Source organism: Mus caroli, unplaced genomic scaffold (assembly GCF_978045245.1).
Source record: "Mus caroli unplaced genomic scaffold, Mus_caroli_1 scaffold_20, whole genome shotgun sequence".
Taxonomy (NCBI): domain Eukaryota; kingdom Metazoa; phylum Chordata; class Mammalia; order Rodentia; family Muridae; genus Mus; species Mus caroli.
In genome coordinates, this window is record NW_028227275.1 from 48585554 (window position 1) to 48609775 (window position 24222).

Consider the following 24222-nt stretch of genomic DNA (forward strand, 5'->3'; position numbering starts at 1 on the left):
CTTGAGAATACATAATATGAATCCAGGAAAATAAAAATTACAGAAAATATATTCAGAAGAAAGGTATCAAGTTAAATGTTAGATGTGTTATACACGAAGACCTAAATAGCTAGTAGTTAAGAAGATAGATCCAATTTTATGAAGTTTGTGTTATTCAAAAATTAAGCTCGTTGTTTGCCGTATTTTAGTTATGGTCCTCATTTCACTTGTGGATATGCTTCAAGAAATGGCAGATATAATAGTTTGAAGGTTGAGGATATAATTTTTTTCCCTTTGGCTTGTTTCTTACAGTTTTTGTTTTTCTTTTTTGGTGTGTTTGGTTGGTTTGGATTTTATGTTTATTTCTTTCTTTGAATTTTGTATGAAACCAAACTGTCCTCCTAATCGACATATCTTCTGTCACTTGTCCTCAGCCTCTCAAGTGCTTTGATTAAAGGCATGTACCACCATGCCTGGCTTTTCCACTCCCCTACCCCACCCCGAGACAGGGTTTCTCTGTGTAGCCCTGGCTGTCCTGGAACTCACTCTGTAGACCAGGCTGGCCTCAAACTCAGAAATCCACTTGCCTCTGCCTCCCAAGTGCTAGGATTAAAGGCATGCGCCACCACTGCCTGGCTCCATTTTTTAATAAATTAAAATATCCATGTGCATACAGCAAAATCAAATTAAGACTAGCATAGGAGGCAAAATGTCTTTATTCACTTTATTCTGTGGTATAAAAGCAGATATCTACATTCCAGATTTTAAAACTCAACAAGTAAGTCTTAAAATGTAGTTGTTGGAAATTCTTTTTAAACTACTTAGATTTGAATATTTTTAAAAGTCTTTAGGATCAGTTAAGTGACACATGAAGAAAAGTGTTTTAATCTCTGATATATGGAGTTCAGGGTTCTTTGTGGGGTTGTTTGTTTTCATCAAAAGTAGTAATAAACCTGTAGGTGGCATTTTCTTGGTGTTTCCCTTGAAGGGTTGTGGAGAAGTATGGATGAGGTGGTGAATATTCTGAATTGACAAACACAGCTCTTTGTTTCTAGAAGGCTGCAGTTGCACAGCACTGGAATCCTAAGTGGTTGGGATCCTAGGGCAGTCAGGATAGTAGTAGAAACATTGAATGATTTCAAAAAACATTTCAGGCATCCAGCAAGTATGTTTTTAGTGCTCCATTTCCTAAAGTGAAGGTGATTCACAATTGGCTTGGGTCAGTTGGGAAGTTTCTAGCAGGATAAAGTCATCATAGTACTAAGCTTTTTAAATTGAGGTAAAAATCACAGCTGTTCTCTCATAAAAACATCTTTTAGTTAAGTTTATTTGCAGTCTTTCTGCTGCTGTATACTATGTGATATCTTTATGATTAAAATAGGAAGCCAGTTTACTTCTGAGTTTGGGGAAGGGATATGGAATACATAATACTTTATCTACCAGTTACATGTGATATAAGCTATCCCAAATTAAAGTCCTAGGGATCTCTTTGTTTTTTAAGGCTTATAACTTTGAGCTTTTTACTTGTATTTAATTTGTAAAGTATAAGTAACACTTATTTCAGATATGTATAGATTGCCTTTTTAGAGGTTTGTTGGATTTGGTGATCAATTTTGAGGACTCTTAAAATTCATTGAATCTTTTTAGGGAGATTGTTCAATAAATACAAAGTAAAGGAAGTGGTGTAACAAAACCTCATTATTCAGCAGTGAGTGAGAGTTACTGACATTTTACTATACCTACTTGGTAGCATGTCTCAGATGTCATTTCAGTCTTTCTTACTATACTTGTATAAAATAAGCATATTCATTTTCTTTCATAACCACTTTTAATAAAATTAGCAACATTTTCCCTTTTTTTTTTAATGTTTAAAAGCAACTATTACAGAAGATAATTCTGTTTCTTTACTGTTGTTTTTAGTGGCCACTCTGTAAGATTACGTTAATCAACATTAAAAATTTTGAGTTCCTTGGTTACAGTAGCTATTTCAAGTGATCAGCAACCACATGGAATAGTATAGATAGGGTATTTCTACCACTACTGAAAGTTAGGCTTTGCTTTGAACAACATATTATAGATGCTTTATTATTCTGGAGATGAATCTAAAATAAATACTTGTGCTTAAAGGAGATGTACAAAATTATTCATTTAACATGACTTTTTTTTCTTTCAGGTGTATAGAAAAAATAACAACCGATAAAGGTAAGATTCATTGGTTGCTTTGTAGTCTAACAGAAAGGGCACTACACTTAAGCCTGATTATTCAGTGTTCTTCCATTCAGAAGGGACTTTATGGAGTAGGCCTATTGGAGAAGTTAAAATCTATTTAGAGGACAGCAAGCAGATTTGAACAATACAGTGTCTTCGAATTTAGAAAATCAGTAATAGGTTCTAATTTACAGGCCACTCTAAGTTTTAAAAGAAGTAACAAAAATTGTATATAATAATAGTAAAGTAACTGGTGAACTAGTAGAAGAGTGCGGAAAGTGTGCTAAGATTTTAACTTGAATAGTTTAGTGCCTGTATGCATGTTATATTTGTGCATATAAATATATGACATTTTATATTTCTGTAACTTAAATGAAGTTTTCTTTATGAAGTATGCTTTGCAATTGTTTAAATCACATCTAAAACTTTGGTTTTTATATTTGAAAGAATGGCAGTGTGATTAGGAATCAATAACTTGAATTGGTGACTTTTGTCAAATTTCTTCCTTGAGTTTCTTTTCTCTGATTCTTGGAATATAAAGCTAATATCTCAAATACCAGGTAAAAGTATTATATAGAGACATGATAGGTATCTTTGGGGGGTTGTTTTGGTTTTGTTGGTTTTGTCTAGCAAGGTTCTTGTTACTGTTTGGAAGGTGTTAATATCTGCCATATGTGGAAGGTCTGTTCCTTATTCAGAAATCACTTTGGAGATCTTACTACCCAGGGAAAATGTAGCTTGATAATGAGAACTACAGTAGTTTTTACTAAAAGAAGTTTTGTTTGCTTTTGTTTTTGATTTAAGAAGTTGGTTTCTATCAGATCAGAAAAGAGTTATCTTAAAGAAAATTTCGGACTACTTATGGAGATGATTTTTGCTTGAGTATTTTAATCTGGAATTGCTAGCATGATGGGTTACTGTGCTGTTGGAAAAAGCTGAAAACTTCACCCTGGGTTTGGGTATGTTCAAATTCCCATCTCCTCTATGTCTTCATTAGTCTAATGTCAGTGCGTCTTAAAAGAGGAAACTTGACTTCTGTTCGCCCGCTGGCTTCATTGGTCCTCAACTGATGATCGTTTACTTTGTTTATATGACTGTTCATAACTTTGCCTTTTTAACGCTTTCTAAACTTTCTTTTCTTTATTGTATTATCTGTTGCTATCTATATAAGTAGTAACATAAGAACCCTGCCATCCAAAAATTACACAGTAATTCGCTTTACATTACAAGAATCAAAGAAAGAAGCTTGAAGAAGAACTATGACAAAGAAGTAACCAATTCATCTCCCAAACTTGGTAACTTATAGTGTAACAATTTATTATTTCTTGGTTGGGCTGTTTTCCTCTACTGTATTTAGTCTTTTGAGGGAGGAACTCCCTATTTTTCAAATTGGCATGCTAATTTACATTTCTGTCAGGAGTGCAGCATTCTTTTTTTCTAGGTCCTTACACTTAATCATTCTTCTTGATAATAGTTTGAGTTGACAATTTCATTGTGTGTGTTATCAGTATTTATAACCGTGGGGGTTTTGTTTAGTGTTTCTAGGTGGGCATATGGCTTATACTTGTAAATCCAAGCACTCAGATATCTTAGAAGGATTACCACAAAATTCCAGTTCAGCCTCAGCTACGAATGTAAAACCTTGTCTCCAGCAAACAAGAACAACAGAACCTAAATTTAATACCCACAGCCTTTAACAAAAAAGAAACTGTCATTTGCAGATGTAAGTAGATAGAGAACATTAAGTGAAATGCACTTGGCATAGAAGGACAAATGCTGTGTTACGTTAATGTTACATGAGTTGTAAATTACTGTTATAGAAATAATAGAAGAATGTTTATCAGAGACTAAGAGGTTGGGGAGCTGTTGAAGATACGGTACAAGTTTTGTTTACAAAGTGCATTTCAGTGTTTTCTTGTACTGTACTTTAGCACACAGTACGTAACAATGTAATAGACCTTTCAAAATTGCTAAAGTCATTTTACGTGCTCACACAAAAAATGGTAAAATCAGTGAACTGGCAATTATGTTAATTTGCTAAATTGAAGCTTTATAGTATAAACAAAACACACTTTGTGTGTGTTTTGAATGTAACTTCCAATTTTCTGGAGCTTAGTTGGCAGTCACCAAATGCTGCGACAGAAGAGCAGCAATAGGCGATGCACCTGCAAGTATTTCTTGCAGAGTGGATTTGCTTCCTTCTGCTGCAGAAAGCCACCATTGGGAAAGGTTTAGTACTCCCACATTGGTAGTGGCATAGATAAAGGTCCCACACAGTGTTAGCAGGCAAGGAGAGTAGACGCAGCAACTGGTAGAAGTAACCTAGAAGTTCATGGGACTGCAGGCTTTCAGAGACATCTCTGGAGATTTTATTCATAGCCACAAGGCATTTTGGGTACGATATTAAAAGTTGCCAGGCAATGGTGGTTCACACACCTTTAGTCCAAGATTTTAGGAAGCAAAAATAGGTGGAACTGAATTCAAGGCCAGTCTGGTCTACAGAGTGAGTCCCAAAACAGCCAGGGCTACATAGAGCAACCCTGTTTTGGGGGGTCATGATGGGGTGTGGAAATTGATGGTTGAATGAGCCTTACCTCTGTTAACTATTAAGCTAATTATACATTTGAAATAGATGCTGAGACAAGGTTAAATTACTTTTACTACATTTACTACACCACTAAGTAGAGTTACTTGCCAGTTAAAAATGAATTTTGAGAAATTCAGGGTTAACCAGTCCAGTAGAAATTCAGGTAGTTGTTGGTTTTAGAGTTTTTAATCTAAACTGTAGACTGGAAACTTGGGGTTTCTAATACAGTCTTGAGATTGAACTTCTTCCCAAAAATTAAGACTTAAAGTCCTTCAACTGATCTAGATTGGTGTTCAGGCAAACAACTGAGCACTATAACACAAGCATATTAATACTGAGAATTAACTTCATAACTAGATGTGGTAGGAAAGGTCTATAATCCTCAGACTTGGGAAGCTGAGGCAGGAGACTTTAGAGTTTGAAGGCAGTTTGGGCTCCAGAGTGAGACTGTCCCAATCTCCTGATGCTGTGTTTGTATGCACACACTGAAATAACTTCTAAAGTAGTTATGCATTTCTTAGCTTACAGTTGTTTACCTCTTTTTGCTTTTGCCATATCCCCCATACATGATGTGGGACTAGACTTACCTGTCTGCAGAACTGTGTAAATAAAGGTTTTTGGTTTTTGGATGGGTTTGTAGGGGGTGTTGTTTTGCTTTACTTTTTTGTAAATTGTTTATTTAGTTTTCTTAATTTTCTTCAAATTTCTCGTTCTTAAAATGTAGGACTAACAAACTCTTTATCTTAAATTCTCAAAACAGGACAAATAGCACCAGTTTGTAGAGATTTGTTCTTTCTACATGCCAAACAGCCAGTCTTTTCTATGTAAGACAGTAAGTGGGGTTCCTCTGCTTAATTGGTTCTCAACCTTCCTAATAGGGCAACTGTGTAATACAGTTCCTCATATTGTGGTGGCCCCCACACACCATAAAAGGATTCTTGTTGCTACTTTATGACTAATTTTGATATGGTTATGAATTATAATATAAATGTTTGACATGCAAGATAATCTAATATGCAACCCGTATGAAAGGCTCATTTGACACCTGTAGGGTCTTGACCCATAGGTTGAGAACCACTGCTCTAGTTGACGTCAGTTTGATACCCTGTTCCAGTATCACCTACCTGGGGGTAGTATCATCCTATTTCACAAGTTGCTCCCACAGAATTGTTAACCACTTCCATTGCCAATTTCAAGTCCCTGGTTTTTCTACTAGTGCTTTCTACCAACACCAGTTTCTACATTGAACCAACAAATCTGCTAGAGTGGTTCATGGGACTTGAAAAACAGAATATAAAGGAAATATGAAAGGATTTAGAAGCATAGGGCAAGGAGTATCAGCTGAAAAGGTAAAGAGCATCCATATCCTTTCTGCCTTGATGGACCACCTTCCAGGAACCTGTGTTCACTCAGTCCAGGCTTTTTGAGTTTTTCTGGAAGCTTTACTGAGTGAAATGGTTGATTTAATCACTGGTTATTAGTGGTTAGCCAACTTAGCCCTGGACTTCCTGCAGGTGAAGTGAAGTTTCAAATATTCAATCACACCTTAATATTTAATGTTTACTGTCCTAAAGCTACCCAGAAACTACTAGTCTCAGTCTTTTAATTAGCATACAAGGACAATTACTAGATATTCTTAAATACTGTATACTCTTATTTTACTTTTTTTTTTTTTAGTTGTAGGTTAAAAACAGGACTCTCATTGCTTTTCCTTTTATTTTCTTTTTTTTCCCCTAAACTACTAAAATGCAAAGTAGAAGTGTGTGAATGAATTGGTCTTTATTTTCTCTCAAGAATAATGTGGGGCAGGAAGCTTTTGAAGATAGGAGTTAGATGCAAACCTAGTGGCATACACAGTAGTCCCAGCAGGCAGGAGAATGTTGGTTTGAACCCAGCTGGCACTGTTTAGTTTTAGGCCTTGTCCTAAAAAAAGAGTGAGGTGGATGTGGCTTTTCCGAAAAATAGTTCATTGTCTTTAAATAGACACCGTCTTGCATATCTTGGGGGGGGGTTATTTCTCATAAATAATAAAAACACATGGGATCTCTATGATCAAAACTTCTTCGAGATAGAATCTCTTTTCTGTTTTTGCCCAGACTAGCCTAAAAATAAAACAAAATCCTCCCATCTCCTACTCCCAGGTGCTGGGGTTATAGGCATGTACCTAAACAGACCAGTGTCAAACTACTTTGAAAACATGTTCTTTTCTTTCTTCCCCTACACTCTGATTTTGAGAAATGGCAGTGTAACTCCAATTATTTAACCTCTCTGGTGTGCTTTAAAACGTGTTTCTTATTTGCCTTACTGCCTTATTTGGCTTTCTGAGTCTTTTATCACTGTCTGGATTTAGTCCCATAAAATGTTATTGAAATGTGGCTGCATTGGCTGTTTGTGTGTTCCTTTGGCTTTGTGATTAAGCCACTTTTATTCCTTCATAGTCACTTTAGAGATTTTTTTAAAAGCTAGCTTAACAAAATATGTATGTATCCAGTTTAACAAGTCCCCTGAACACTCTAAAGCCTTCATTAATGCTGATACCTTTTTAATCCCATCTGTGCTCTTGGAATTGGAAGAGTGTATCAGTGACTTGGATGTGATTGTAGAGCTCCTTTCCCCACTGAGACGTAAGATAATTTAAAATTGCTGTATTGCATTACATAAGAAATCACACTAAATGTAGTGTCTTAAAAATGAATGATTTGATATTTTTCTGAGATGGATGAGTAATTGTTGTTTGGACTCACTGGGCATTTGTGAGATCATAACTTCGGAAAGGGCCATCTGGCGTATAGAGCAGCTGTTATTCAGTTATAGGTTCTCTTGCTTGTAGATGGAAGCTAGACAAGCTAGACAAGACATGACAACCTAGGGTAGCTTTGTAAAAGGGAAAGTACCACTACAAAAATAATAAGATCTCAGTTATATAACATTTACAATATAGTATAATTCATCACCAGAATTCTCTGACTTTGTAGATTTTTTACACCTCCAATGTTAATGCTTTCACAAGCTGTTCATTATCGTCTATTTCATTGCTAATGTCCTTATTCTGCTCTTAAAAAATAATTTTTATTGAGAATTTCATAAAATATACAAAAGAATATGATCATTCTGTGCCCACTCCACCCCCCACTGTCCCCAAACCTAAGTCTTCAATTAAATAATTTTTTTTTTTTTTGAGACAAGGTCTCAGCCTAGGCTGACCTCAAATTTATGGCATCTTTCTTTCTGCCTTAGACTACTAAATATTAGGATTACAAGAGTGCCATGAAGCCCTGATTCTGTATAAACATGCAAATCTGAAGTCAGGTGTGATAATCCAGCACTTGAGAGGCAGAGGCAGGAGGATCAGGAGTTCAGATCCACCTTAACTATCTAGAGAGTTCAAGCCAACTGGGCTATATGATACCCTATCTCAAAGAAAGAAACAAAGGAAAGGGGGACCAAAAAGTCCAGTTGTGCCACTTACCCTGCTTGAATTCTTTCCATAATTGTTAAGATAAAATCCAAATTCTGCCAGGATCTTTTTAATGTGGTGGTGCTGTTAAATCTTAAGTCATTTTGATCTGGCTTTTTGCTTCTTTCTTTGGGGTATTTATGCACACTTTCTTTGTGCTGATCTAACATCTAGCTATTATTTATCCTTTAGAGTCCCGGAATATCTATTAAACATGGAGCTAATTGTCCAGTAAAGAGACCATTAAGTAAACACAAATATAAAAGCTGCTGCTTAAAGAGAAAGCAAAACCAGTCTTTGATGCATTTTAAGAAACAAAGTTAATTTACCTAATGTCAGTACTGTGAGAGCCAAAAGCAGTGGTTGTTTTATCCTAAGCTTTTAATATCACCTAAAAAAGTGTAAGTATATTAAATTTATAATTTTCTATCTATGCTCTATAGGCTAGTTTATGAACTGAATAGTAATAAACAGAAAAATAGAACAGGCTAATTTAAATGTTAACATGTATAAATACATATAATGTGGTTAACTTAAGTGAACCATTTTCCTTGGGATTTATCTCAGTTGATAACTTCCCTTGCATTCTGGAAGACTTTCCCAGCTCCCTAAACTATGGTATTGCTCACCTAAATTCCAGCACTCAGAAAGTGGTTAATACAAGGATCAGACAAGGTCATCCTCAACAACACATACCCAATTTAGGACTAGCCTAGGTTGATAGAAACCCTGCCTGAGGAAGCAGGGTAGAATAAATGAACTTGGGCAAGACTATGGGTCATTTAATTAATTGTAGTTTGAAAATCCGTCACATTTTCTCTTGGTTTGTGTTCACAAAAAAGGTTATTTCTGTTTTGATACATAAATATGTGCACCTTTAGATTAAGTTAACTTTTTTTTTTTTGGTTTTTGGTTTTTGGTTTTTCGAGACAGGGTTTCTCTGTGTAACCCTAGCTGGCCTCGAACTCAGCAATCCGCCTGCCTCTGCCTCCCAAGTGCTGGGATTAAAAGTGTGGGCCACCATGCCCGGCTTAAGTTAGCTTTGATGGAGTAAATTTTCTTATGGGTCTTTTATTTAAGTCACTGCACTATATAGATAATCTTGGCCTTGGCCCTTGTCTAGATGTAAATTGTCAAATCTGAAGGAAGTTTACCTTGACCTCTCCTGCTAAGTGCTTAGGTACAGACACATACAATAGGGAGGATTTAGACTTTGGACTTTTCTGTACTCTTCCATTGCGACTGCTATAACTTAATGTGTGAACATGAGGAAATTAGTTACTTTTCTTTCCTTAGAATATAAAGATAGAGGAAACTGGGAAGGGGGAATAACATTTGAAATGTAAATAAAATATCTAATTAAAATAAATAAAAGAATACAAAGATATGACACAATTATTTGGCATGTTTATGTGAGCTAAATTTAGAGAAAAGGAAAAAAATAATTGCTCACACTAGGTAGGTATTGCTAATTCTCAGTAAGACAAAATTAAGATATGAGAAGACCTTTACGGTACTTCTAACCCAACCAAACATCTGTTTCAACAAGAACCAGGTATTAGGTGTATTTGACTTTTCTAAGCCTTAATTGGATAAATGGGTAGCCTGAGAAGCACAGGACCAAATAATGGGTTACCCCATCTAATATATTTCATCATGACCAAATGGCTGCAATTCCTGGAATTTTATTTAGCTTCCTCTTGCTTAAGAGAATTAGAAAAAATATTCTTCTTGGTAATAGTATTTCATTGTCTGAGTTTATAGCACTAACCATTTTTGTCAAATTGTCTTAGCTGCTTTGGCTACCTGCTATTACCATCTTTGAATAAGATGAAGCTTGGCTCCTTTCTTCTTTCTTCATAATTATTTATAGTAATGTATGTATTGTCAAATCTGTTCTCTTTGTATAGTGAAGTGGTAATTGTGTAATAAAAAATGTAAAGCATACAATTCTTTGACAGTATATGTGGTAGTTTGAAATGAAAATGGCCCCCGTAGGCTCATAGTACTATTGGAAAGGATTAGGATATGTGGCCTTGTTGGAGTAGGTATGGTTCTTTTGGAGTAAGTATGCCACTTGGGATAGACTTTGGGGTTTCAGAAGGCCAAGCCAAGTCCAGTGGTTCTCTTCCTGCTGCCTGCTCATCCTGATACAGAACTCTGAGCTACCTCTCTGTGGCCCTGTCTACCTGCATGACACATGCTTTCCATAATGACAATAATAAACTAAATAAACCACTGAATGTCAGCAAGACCCAATTAAGTGCTTTCTTTTATGAGCTGCCATGGTTATGACAGTTCTTTAAAGTACTAAAACATTGACTAAGTATTATACAACCGTGGATTCCTATTTAAGTTTTAGATGTTTCCATTATTACCAAAGAGGACCACTACACCATCTAAGAGCAATTATTCCTTCTCTCTCCAACCCGGATTCCATTCCCTATCCAAAAAAGTAATTTCTACTTTCTACGTCTATATTTTCCTTTTTTTGGATATTTCATATAAATAGAATCATAGAACATATGACTTTTGTGTCTAATATCTATTGCATAGCACATGTTTAAGGATCAGGTTTTTGTTTGGTTCCTGGCTTCTCTATTTTGAAGACTTGGGGTTATATGAGGCCCAACTAGTATAATTAGGTTAATAGAAACAGGCTTCAAAAGTTTTCCCTGTCCCAGGTTCTCACTGCAATCTCTGTTTCTTCAGTCCATCCTATGAGACTGCCTCATGCATCTACTGCCATACCTTCCTGCCATAATGGACTGAAATCTTTAAATTTTCCTCCCTTGCTTTTGTCAGATATTTTGAACAGTGGGCACAAAATAACTCATAGTACAGATGTACAAGGTTTGCTGATTGGTAGATAATTGGGTTATTTACACATATTGGCCTTGGTGAATAGTGATACTATACCATTTCTGTATATAAACATTTGCTTGGTTAAATCTGTTTTCACATTTTGACATGTGACTTGTCTTTGCTAAGATAAAATGCCTGAGAAAACAACATATAAAAGGAAAAGATTTATTTTGGCTCCTTGTTTCAAAGATTTGCAACTATTGTCATTTGGTGTATGTTTCTGGGCCTATAGTGAGGCAGTTATTTTTTCCCCATTAAAAATAGATCCTTTCCTCATCTAATATTTCATGGTTACAGTTTCCCCTTCTCTTCTCCTCCCAGTTCCTCCCTACTTCCCCTTCCATCCAAATCCATTCCCTTTCTATCTCATTAAAAAAAGAACATGCTTCTAAGAGATAACAGTCAAACACAACAAAGTAAGAATAAACAAAAACCGTCACATGGAAGTTAGACAAGACAAACCAACAGAAGTAAAAATGCCCCAAGAGAAGTCACAACAATCAGAGACCCACTCGTTCATACATTCAGGAGTCCCATAAAATACGAAACTGAAGGCTATAGTATATATACAGAGGATGTGGTACAGATCCGTGTCAGGCCTGTGCTACTGCTTCAATCTCTGTGAGTTCATAAGAGCTTTGTTTACTTGATTTAGAAGGCTTTGTTCTCCCAGTGTCCTCCATCTCCTCTGGCTTTTAAATTCTTTCTGCTTCAGATTCTTCCTTGGGGTTTCCTGAGCTCTGAGGGGAGGTATTTGATGAAAACATCCCATTTAAAGCTGTGTGTTACAAGTTCTGTTTCTCTGTGTAATATCTGGCAGTGGCTCTCTATTCCTTTTTATATCCTACAGGAAGAGTCTGAGACCCTGATGATGGCTGAGTGAGGGACTGATCTGTGATTGTATTGTGGCAGAATATCATTAGAACTCTTTTCTTTCTTTTCTTTTTTTATTTAAAAAAAGTAATAATTTGGTTTTACACTAGATCTTTGGGCTATCTAGTCTCAGGTTTTGGTTGCCAAAGCAGTATTAGATATGGTTTTCATCGTGCAAAGTAGGCCTTAAGTCAAATCAAATTACTCCCATAAGCTTTGTGCCACCATTTCCCTAGCATAATTTTACAAGCAGGGCAGATTATAGATAGTAGTTTTGTGGCTAAGTTGCTGTTTACATTTCTCTTTTGGTAGCCTACAGAGTACCTTCACAAACCAAAGACAATAAAACAAAAGTAAAGGTTCTATGTAGACACTAGCCCACCTTCTCCATGTTCAGTAAGATTTGTGGGAGTTGTTTTCAGCAATGGAGATTTCTGTCAGTTTAAAGAGCAATCTATTGCTTTGTGCTTTCTTAACATCTATAGAAACTTTATTGAGAACTCTCAATTACATATCACTAGCCTAGGAAAATAAATTAATAAAGTTTCTACTTTTTTTTTAGATCTGTGTGACATTTCTCATAGAAATATCTAGGAAGCTCTAGGAACCTGACATACTGGAGATGGGATATAATAAGATACTAGAAACGTTGTATAGTTTTGGAATTGGATGTAGGTAATATTTGAGATTTATATTATAAATTGTGTTCTTAAGCAGTGTAGATTGCTTTGAAGAGATAATGGATATCAAAGTTAATCTAGGGAAACCTTGGAAGAAAACTGTCATCTTTGTTATAAAGTTGCAGATGATTTAGCTTGTTTTCTATCATTGAGTTAAAAGTAGAATTTATAAGCAAAGAATGTTTATGTTTAGCTGAGGTTTTCTAGCAGTACTTAGAAGATGCTGCCTAACTTCTATTTGCTGCTTATATATTAAAAAAAAAAAAGTAGAGGAGTAGGTTACTTAGCAAAAAGAAAAAATAACAAATTTGGTCATTTGAGAAGGTTTCAGTTGTGTCCAAGAAAATAATGCTTTCTGTGGCAGTGTGTGACAGTGTTCTTTTTTTTGTTAAAGAAACTAAATGTGTAGATTGTGGGTTATAAACTATCTCAGTCAGCAGTTTCTAGAATAGACACATAATCAATGGCTTATGACAACACACACACAAATGGTAGATTTACAAAGGATTTTGAGAATTTTTTACCAGCAGAAATACTCGCTACCTAGACTAGTAAGGACAAAGTCAGAGTGAAATGAAAAATTCTTGAGATTAGAACCAAAGTGTAAAGGTATTTCAGTAGGAGACTTAATGCTATCAAAAGGTAGACTCTTGCTACCACCACTGGGCTCAGAGTACAAAACACTATTTACAAAGATTATTCTTAGGCCTTACAATCTAATAGAATTGGCATTTTTAACACTGTAACATGTTTGTTGGACTGCAGCCTTGCCATACGCTTGTGTGGTTACCAGTATGATACATAAGACATGATATTACATTGCTATGTTGATGTCATTATAAATGAATTATAGCATTTTGTTATTTACATGTTTTAAAACCTGGAACTATGCTTTACCAAGAGGTTACTGTACAGGTGAATTTAAATTCATGGTGTGAATCTTAGTAAATTTAGCATCAAGGAAAGACATTCCTGTTAGGAAATTCCTTTTAAGTAATTTTTAGCAACATTGTAGTGGAAATATCATGCTACTCTAGTTCTGAGTCTCTTTCTGAGACCACTTTTTTTTTTTTTAAGATTTACTTATTTTATCAATATGAGTACACAGTAATTGTCTTCAGCCACATCAGAAGAGGGCATTGGATCCCATTGCAGATGGCTGTGAGCCACCATGTGGTTGCTGAGAATTGAACTCAGGACTTCTAGAAGACCAGTCAGTGTTCTTAACTGCTGAGCCATCTCTCCAGTCTGAGACTACTTTCTTAATTTAACTTGGAGCTAATGGTAGAATTCCATGAATCAATTTCTTGGGTCTGTTTTGCATTAGATTTTGTATGAAACAAGGCATTGTTTGGCAATGAAAAGTATTTATTTTACTTAAGAGTAGCAACATCAGGATAAGTGATGTTGTTGATATTTGGAACTTTAATACTTAGCATTGGTACAGGGCTTTTTACCAAGTGGCTAAGTCATAAAGCAGTCTGACTGCCCCCTTTCAGCAAAGATTAACTGCCTCTTAGAGACAGGTGAGACCTTACATTGAAGGCCCCATTGCTGTGATGTTTATAAGGACCACAGCTGTATCATATTCAGGACATGGCATTTTACAGCACAGTTTCCCTCTTGTGGCTCTTATAAGAGTCTTTCCTTCCTTCCACAATATTCCCTGAGCCTTGGAGTAAATAATATAGATGTCCTGGATAGGGCTAAGCACTAAGCAGTCACTTATTCTTTGCTCTGTAGTCAGTTAAGGGTCTCTGCTCACTATCAAAAGAAGCTTCTCTAATCAAAGCATCAAATGGTAAATGTAAACATAAATAAGAGCAATGTGACGTGTCTGGGTAGGAAAAGAACAGTAACAGGTTTCCCTTCTTAGAGCATATACTGGCTCCCTACCAGCTTTGGGGTTTGACCAGGTTTTTCCTGAGCATAAATTTGTTCATAAGGAATGAACTTCAAATTCAGTTCAGAAACCAGTTGATCACCCAATAACAGTCGTGCCATTATACAGAAATGTGTATATCTTGCCTAGCAAATCTTGCCCTGCCTAGAATGCAGGGTCCACATCTGGATGAGACTATTAGTAACTTTTCCAGCACTGTGCAGAGTACATTTCAATCCTATAAAGTCATCAGGGAGCAAAGCATCCAGTTCTATTCCAACTTGATTTTTTGTCTTGCCACTAAAGTATTGGTGTCACCAGCAGTAGATACTGACCATTCAGTTTTGGTGGGCGATTGCCCTTGTTTTTGTTTTTTTAAATAATCTCGCTGGTCTCAATTCGTGGTCCTTCTGTTCTACCCTGAGTGATGGATTACTGGGATGCTGCCTACCACAAGTGTCCTGGTTAGAGTTACTATTGATGTGATGAAACAATGACCACAGCAACTCTTATAAAAGGAAGCATTTACCTGGGGCTTGCTTACAGGTTCAAAGGTGTAGTCCGTTGTGAGCAGGGACGGGCATGCAGGCAGACATGGTGCTGAAAAATGGAGCTGAGAGTGGTACATCCATATTTACAGACAGAAATACTAGGCCTAGGTTGAGCATTTGAAACCCCCAAAGGCCACCCCACAGTGAAACATTTCATCCAAGGCCACATCTACCCCAGCAAGGGTGTACACTAATAGCTCTACTTCACAATAACTAAGCATTCAAATATGCCTATGGGGGCTAGTCCAATTTTTTTTTTCTGCTACTGCTGCTGCTTACAGTTATTAGAATTTTAAGAATGGTTAACTAAAATCTTGAAAAGAATTGTATGTTTTCATCTAGATCCCAAGGAAGAGAAAGAAGATGATTCTGTCCTCCCTCAGGAAGTTTCCATTACTACAACTAGAGCTAGCCGGAGCTGGCGCAGTAGTAGCAGGACCTCTATCTCTCGCCTTCGAGACAATGAGAATACTCGGAGCTCTAGGTCCAAGACTGGCTCATTGCAACTCGTCTGCAAGACAGAACCAATTACTGATCAACTTGATTATGGTATGGTGCAAATACATTATGCTTACTTCAGATACTTAATTGTTTTTTTAATCTTAGATGTAATGCAGAACATTTACCTAAATGTCTTAATTTTGGGGAAGAGGTTATGTAGGTAGAATTTGTTCTAGACACATTGTAGATAGTCTCCATTTATAAAACTGCTTCATACAGTAAGTTTATTTAAATCTTTGGCTATGCAAGTGTCTCAATAAATCTTGTTTTAATTTTCTAGATGTTCCAGAAGAACATCAGTCTCCCGGTGGCATTAGGTATAAAGTTTATTTCATACTTAATATCTTTGAATATTTCATTGTATCAAATGATTGGGACAAATTCTATTTAATAGAATTTTTGAACTGTTACTGAAATTAACTTGTTTTAAGTTGTCACACTTCCACATTTGATCTTGAATGCACCTTAAAATGTAAAACTTTCTGTTTCCTAGTTCAAAAAGCATGTCTTAAGTAACTTCTGTAAGTGTGTTGGGCATCAATATAAAATAGTGTCTTGCTGAGTGCCTTTCATGGTACTTTGATAATTTAATGTTGGCTAATTATTGTGTGATATAACACATTACCAGACATGGAGTTACAAAGTCAGTTTTCTCTTGGTGTCATTGGACAATTATCTCTCATTTTTACTTAAAATGTTATTATCATATTTGTATAGTCTTATGAGTTCTAAGTATTACTTTTAATAAAGTAACTTAGATTGTAATCCAACCAAACCAGATCATAAGGATAGAAATTTTAGATAGTGTAAATTTTGGGCTATGTAAGTATTCTAACTCAGTCCTATTAAACAATTCTTGAAACCAGAATTTATCATTTTTATTTGCTTATTTGTAGTAGTGATGAGGAAGAGGAGGAGGAAGAAATGTTAATCAGTGAAGAGGAAATACCATTCAAAGATGACCCAAGAGATGAGACTTACAAGCCCCACCTTGAAAGGTATGTTTGAAATTTTACTGTATACATGCTGGTGAAAAATACATAGAAATATACTGTTGTTTTTGTTGCATGATTAAATAAATATACAAGTAATTTTAAATGAATGTTTTGGAATTATAACATCTTTTTTTATATAGCCCTCCATTTGATCGATTAAACTTTAATATTCTAAACTATACTATTTAGTGGATATGTGCATGTTTTAATAAGGTTTTCTGGAATGTATAAACTGTTTTGCTTTTTATCTTATGTTTTCTTGAAATTATAGAGAAGACTTGGTTCTTATGTTTTCAGCCTTAGTTTGGGTTACTGTTGCTATGAGGGAACATCGTCACCACAAGCGAGTTGGAGAGGAAAGGGTTTATTTGGCTTTCTCTTCCACATCTATTGTCCATCGCTGAAGAGAGTCAAGACACAAATTCTAATGGTGCTATGACCTCAAGACAAGTGTTGATGTGTAGGCAATGGAAGGGCACTGATTACTGGTTTGCTCAGCCTGCCCCCTTAGAGAACCCAGGACCACCAGCCTAGGTTTAATCCTATCCACAATGGACTAGATTCTCCCCCATGAATCAATAATTTTAAAAAAATCCCCTTGCACACTTGCCTACAGGTCAATCTTATGGAGACATTTTCATAACTGAGGCTCTTTCTTTTCAGATAATTATAACATCAAGTTGACATAAAACTAGCCAGCATAGAGCAATACTTATCCATGGAGGTGTACGTACACATACACACATGTATGCATGTATATATGCATACACGCATCCTTGCTATGGGACAGGGGTATACAGTTGGTATAAAATTATGGTTTGTAAGTTGAGAACCACAGCTTCAGAATAATAAGATAATGATAAACCATAATCTTTAGCCTGCTATTACAGACTACCTTTAATGAAACCTTTGTTAGAATATTTGTGTTGAAATGTTTTTCTGTTTTCAGGGAAACCCCAAAGCCACGGAGAAAATCAGGGAAGGTGAAAGAAGAGAAAGAAAAGAAAGAAATTAAAGTGGAAGTAGAAGTAGAGGTGAAAGAAGAAGAGAATGAAATTAGGGAAGATGAGGAGCCTCCCAGGAAGTAAGTGGGCAGTTTCTACTCAAAGTGGAAACCTACCATTCAAAGCCACTAGTAGATAGTCCGCGTGTGCACACACATCCACATATCCCCAGGCATGGGGCACTTACATTTAATCCTAGCATTTAGAAAGTGGGGGCAAGCAGATAGCTGTATGTATGAGTATGAAGTCACCTAATCTACGTAGCTAGTTCCAGACTAGCCAGGGCTACATAATGAGACCCTCTCTAAGAAACACAAACACACAAAAGACAGATAAATATAAACCCAAATGAGTAATAGAGATAGTATCTTCAGGGATACAGAGAAAGCCAGAAAAATTATCTCAAGTGTGTGTGTTCTCAAAAACCAATAATGTCTTTAGCCATCGATATCTCTATGAGCTTTCATCCAGAATAGTTAACCATTCTTTCTTAAATTACAGGAGAGGGAGAAGGCGAAAAGATGACAAAAGTCCGCGGTTACCCAAAAGGAGGTGAGTGAGGCATTTCTGCTGCTTTTTGTGTCTTACTTAGGTCTGGTGCTAGGCATTTAATTGATTTTCATAAACAGAGGGGGGTGTGGCTTCTTTAAATTTTACAAATGTGGGGGGGGGGGGGCTACCTAGTTCCATGATGCACAGATGGTGTGTTTTCATTTTCATTGCATGGTGCTGAGTTGTCTGGAATCCTTAGTGCTTTTTACCTCTTATTAAGTAGCTTGCTAACTTAGTCATGTTGTTTTTAAACCAGCAAACATTTGGCAGTTTGATTACTTATGTACAAATTTTGTGAAACCTATTATCTATTATCACACTATATATAGAATACCACTTCTGTTACTAACTTTCTGACATTCTGGCATTAGAAAAAAGCCTCCAATCCAATATGTCCGTTGTGAGATGGAAGGATGTGGAACTGTCCTTGCTCACCCTCGCTATTTGCAGGTCAGTAAAATACAAGACAGTCTTTATACAGTGTCCATTACTTGTCTCCTAAGATATCACTTTGTGTGGGATTTGTAAACACTGACATAAAATAAAAAGAAAAATGTTCCTAAATATAAAATAACATAAGTTGTCTTTATTCAACCTGTACTGCTTTGATAGAATACCAAAGGCTAGCAATTTAAAGGTCAAATTTATTGGCTTTTGATTCTGAGTTCCTTACAAGTCTTAAGAATGTGGTACCAGTGTCTGGAAAAGGGTTTCTCAGTGTGTGAGGCTGTGGTACAAGAAGGAAGCATGAAGAGAAAATAAGGAACTGACTTCAGTTTGTTAAAAGCTTTAATCCGTCTGTGGGGACAGACACTTAAATATATCTCAATATTATTCATTGAAGACGTTGGAGGATACATTTAAACCTTAGCACATTCTATTAAATAATAGTAATAATAAAGGACTGAAAAACTTGAACCCAAGTACAAGATTTTTTTAGATTCTTACAGTGTTACAATATTTTCCAAAATGGAAGAGCATATTATTGTAACAATACACACAGATACAGAATAACAGATTTTGGCTTTAATATATGTTACCATAAAATGATTATAGCATTCAAACTAGTAATTTCTTAGAGATAGTACAAAATGGACAGTTTTATTTTTCTTTTGAATTTTTTTTCCCCTTAAGTTAATAGATACGTAACTGGTTGGGTTTCTGAGTGTGTACAAGTCTGGTATAAAATGGGGGTGTGAAATGGTGGAATGTTGCTTAGGGAATGCCTGTTAGTCTTTAGCAAGCAAGTATAAGACTGGGGCTTACTTTTGGATTATGATTTTATTATAGTAACTGTAGCTACTGTTTTTTGTCTGGGGCATGTGATGTGCCATTTGGCATACTCATTAATGTGTTTTTATTTTACAAATGAAAACTAGAACTTTGAAATATGTAAGTACATCCAAGATGACATTGCTAGTGAGTGACAGGTGCAGGTTAGAATTTTTTTTCTTCTACTTTTCCTTTATTTAGCTAAATAAATAAATAAATAAAAATAAGAGAGTAGAGAACTTACTTTCTTTTCTTTTCCTTTCCTTCTGCTATTTTAGCACCACATTAAATACCAGCATTTGCTGAAAAAAAAATATGTATGTCCCCATCCCTCCTGTGGACGACTCTTCAGGCTCCAGAAACAACTTTTGCGGCATGCAAAGCATCATACAGGTACATTTCTAAGTAAAAGGTTTACCAGATAGCCAAGCAAACTGCACTTGAGTATAAAGACTGATAATAAAGCAAGATTTTCTAGTACAGGTCTTCTTAAAAAACCTGGAGTTGGCCACTATGAGAGAACGTTATGAAAATAAATATTAACAAAATATAAACAAAAAATTTAAATATGACGCTTTTGAATTGGGCTGGGTCACATGTTTATAATCACAACACCAGTAAAACTGAAGCAGGAGTTTGAGTTCCCAGCCAGACTGGACTATATAGATAGAACCTGTTTTAAATGGTGGTGATAGAAAAGATGTAGGGTCTCATTAAGACTCCTGGCTGGCTTGGAACTCACTGTGTAGACCAGGCTGGCCTCCGGCTCCCAACAAACAGTCCTGATATAGTCTCCCAAGTATTATAATTGACACTCACTGATTTTCTAGTCTTAAATAGCCTTCTTGAGATAAAACACTTGCCCTGGAAGAAGGAGGACCAGAGAGATCAGATACCCTAGAACCCATGTACGAGCCAGGTGAGCATGCTGACTGGCTGTAATCCTAGTGCTTGGGAAACAGTATTTCTAGGGCAATCTTACTGGCTAGCTGAAATCAGTGCTCTCTGGGTTTCACAAGCAATCCTGACTCAAAGAAGGAGGTGGGGAGCGAGCCCAAAAGACTCAGCTTTAGTCCTTTTTATGTACCATACACATACAAAAATAAATATTTTAAACCAACAAACATGAATATTACAGGGCATGGTCAGCTAGAGCTTTACAACATTTATTCTTGACTTCTGAAAAAAAAATTTTTGTAATGGGAATATGGATCTTTTACTTAGCATATATTCTATGTCAGTTGTAAACTTAAACATAGCCATGCTAATCTGTCTACTGAATAACACTGAATGGTGTTTTTTTCACCTAAAAAAATCTCAGAAGTTTAGCAGTTAAGCAGTTTTTGTCAATGGTCATTTAGTTAAACTAACAGAACCAGGACTTTTCAATTATGCTGCAGGTAAATACTTGACAGTAAAGGTGGAAACTTGATCATAGCTGCTCAGGAATAAAGTAGAGTGAATATTAATGAGAAAACCTAAACAATAAGAGAGGTTTGTTTTCATTTCTGTTTAACTGTTAAGTACTTTGAGGTGATTATATATAGAGAGATCTTAAAATCTAGTTACTGAGCTTGTTTGTAAATTTCTATAGAAATAACTTAGACACAGAAGCTGGTTGTTATGGAATAAACTCAAATTCTAGTCATTTATAGTCACAAACAATCTTGATGAAATTCTATTTGAAGCATAAATTGAGTCACCTATTCCAATATATATACCATGTTCAATTGGTATATAATATTAATTGGATATGTCTTACACTTCAGAATTACTTGTGTTCTCACCTCAATCTTGGACAATAAGACTTAAAACTCCCTTTGAAAAAAATATGTCCCTCCTTTAGCTGATAATGATGCATATACCCTGTCAGATGCATTCGCAGCATAGGTGCTTGTCAGTTCTATTAGATTCCTCTTCACTCACTTGTTGTCTTAGCTGTGCAAAAGCGTTCTGATTTTTATGAGGCTTGTTACTTGTCAGTTGTTGGTGTTGATTCCTGGGCAGATGGGATCATATTCAGAAAGTCCTTTCCTACACCTTTTATCTTATATTTTCTTCTAGCAGTTTTAGTGTTTTATGATTCACGTGGAAGTCTTTGATACATTTGTATTTAATTTTTATAGAAGGTAATACATACAGGTCTAATTTCAGTAGACATCTAATTTTTCCAGCAGCATTGAAGATGCTGTCTTGTCTCCATTGTTTGTGTTGGCATCTCTTTATTATTAAATTTTATAATCAAGTAAATTTACTTTAATAATTTTGTAATTAAAATGTATTACTGCTATAATAAACACCATGCCCCAAAACAAATTGGGGAGGAAAGGGTTTATATTGCTTACATATCCACATTATAGTCTATCAGAGGAAGTTAGGAACTAAAGAAGATGCCATAGTAGACATTGTTTATTGGCCTGCTCAGCATGCTTTCTAACCCCAAGGCTAGCAGTGAACTGAGTGAGTGCCTGCAATATCAATCATGTTTTAGTCAGGGTTTCTATTCCTGCACAAACATCATGACCAAGAAGCAAGTTGGGGAGGAAAGGGTTTATTCGGCTTACACTTCCATACTGCTGCTCATCACCAAAGGAAGTCAGACTGGAACTCAAGCAGGTCAGAAAGCAGGAGCTGATGCAGAGGCCATGGAGGGATGTTCTTTACTGGCTTGCCTCCCCTGGCTTGCTCAGCCTACTCTCTTATAGAACCCAAGACTACCAGCCCAGGGATGGTCCCACCCACAAGGGGCCTTTCCCCCTTGATCACTAATTGAGAAAATGCCTTACAATTGGATCTCATGGAGGCATTTCCTCAACTGAAGCTCCTTTCTCTGTGATAACTCCAGCTGTGTCAAGTTGACACAAAAATAGCCAGTACAAATCATTAATTAAGAAAGTGTACCACAGGCTTACCCACAAGCCAGTCTACTGGGGGCATTTTCTCATTTGAGGTTTCTCTTTCAAAGTAGAGCTTATATTAAACTTTATACATAATACTAGACAACAGACCATCTTCAAATATCAGGTGACTACACTTATGTGTACATGTGTTTAGGTTGTGTCTTTTATTCCATTGATCTACACATCTATTTTAATGCTGCTACCACACTTTTTTATTGTAGTTCTGAAATATATTTTGAAATATAGAATGGTAATTCTTCAAGTATTGTTATTTTTTGCCAGGATTACTTTGGTTATTGAGGATCTTTTAGAGTTATATAAATAACAGACCATTGCAAGCATTTTCATTTGGATTGTGTTACATCTATAAATGTCTCTTGATAAAACAGTCATTTTCACAATATTCTAATCCATATTCGTGGGAGGGCTTTCTGTTTTGTAGTGCATTTCTCAGTGTCTTTATTCAGATATTTAGTTTTCATCATCAAAATCTTTTACCTCCAGATTTTATTGCTAGATATTTTAGTTTCTTTAAGGCTAATGTGAATACGCCCATTATCTTGTTCTGTGTTGCATAGAAAGCCTGCTGTAATTGATTTTTTTTTTAAGTCCTACAACTTTATAGAAATTGTTGATTCTAGAAGATTTATGGTGAAATTTTTGGGATCTTTGTTATGCATAGTGTATCATGTGCAAATAGGGCATATTTGACCTTTCTCCTACTTTTGTATACTTTTAATTTCTTTCTCTTATCCTGTTGCTTCAGCAATGTTGAAAAGGAGATAGTGGATATCCCTATCTTGTTCCTGACATTGATTGATTGATTGACTGATTAGTTAATTGATTTGTTGGTTTATTTATTTTGGTAGAGAAATTTAGATTCACTTATCACACATAGTTCTAGGTGTGTTTATCCAGGGTTCCTGGAAACGTTTAGTGATGCCTTGAATATGGGCAACAGCACTATACTGCCAGCTAGATTAAGGAAGTATGAAATGAACTGAGGAATTGCATTCCCCTCCTGTTTCTGGATATTCACCATGGACGAAGCTTTCCCTCCAATGAATTGCAGTAGTTCATCTGTAGATGAAATAAACCTTTCTTCAGTTACTTGTCAGTTACTTGGTCACAACAAGAAATGATGTAACTTAAGTCTGTGAAATGTTTACCCTTAACTAGTACCTCTAAAAAAAGTTTTAAAAAAATTCTTAGAGGTTGTCATAACAACATATCATTACTTCTCAGTTGGACTCCTGCCAGATCCACCCTCCTCTGGTGTTTTGTTTTGTTTAAATAGACTATCTCACAATAGATGTCTTCTTGGCCCTCTACCTCTTAATATCTTTTTGTGATACTTAGTGATTTTAAGATCTTTTCTTAACACAGTGATTCTCAACCTGCCTAATGTTTGGTGTTAAATTTAGCTTCCTCAAAATACTTTCTCGCTGTAAAGAGTGTGTTGTGTGCTGTAGAGTGACTGCCAGAAGACCTGATCATCTGCAAACTTGAGAAAGTACTTAGCAGGTGCCTTGCTGGATGGAGCGTTAACCACTTTGCTTTTCTTCTTAGACCAGAGGGATTATATCTGTGAATATTGTGCTCGGGCCTTCAAGAGTTCCCACAATCTGGCAGTACACCGGATGATTCATACGGGCGAGAAGCCATTACAGTGAGTGTTTGCTTACTAGTGAACATCTGGGTAGAAGTACATTTATTTCACATGGAGATTTATCCCTTAAAAACATTTCAGTTGACACTGCTATTTACTTTTACTAAATTAAAGACTGAATATCTATTGGGGAATTATTTGCTGCCTTTTTCTTTGCTTTACTGTTCTTTTTAAATATATTTTTACTAGTTTGAAAATTCTTCCTTAACCACTTACCACCAAACCCAGCCCCCTTATGTAAATAACC

The 24222-nt window shown here is 35.9% G+C and overlaps 1 protein-coding gene across 2 annotated transcripts in view; it reads left to right on the forward strand.

The window, feature by feature from the left end:
* The window catches only part of Zfp91 (ZFP91 zinc finger protein, atypical E3 ubiquitin ligase), a 32001-nt gene that overhangs the window by 4538 nt on the left and 3241 nt on the right, over nt 1–24222 (forward strand). For both annotated transcript variants that reach the window (XM_085833953.1, XM_021152550.3), the window contains exons 2-10: nt 2153–2181; nt 15425–15631; nt 15864–15900; nt 16480–16581; nt 17528–17662; nt 18084–18134; nt 18506–18584; nt 19685–19799; nt 23876–23975. In XM_085833953.1, coding sequence (XP_085690079.1) covers nt 2153–2181; nt 15425–15631; nt 15864–15900; nt 16480–16581; nt 17528–17662; nt 18084–18134; nt 18506–18584; nt 19685–19799; nt 23876–23975 — 855 coding nt within the window. The remainder of the gene's footprint in view (nt 1–2152; nt 2182–15424; nt 15632–15863; nt 15901–16479; nt 16582–17527; nt 17663–18083; nt 18135–18505; nt 18585–19684; nt 19800–23875; nt 23976–24222) is intronic.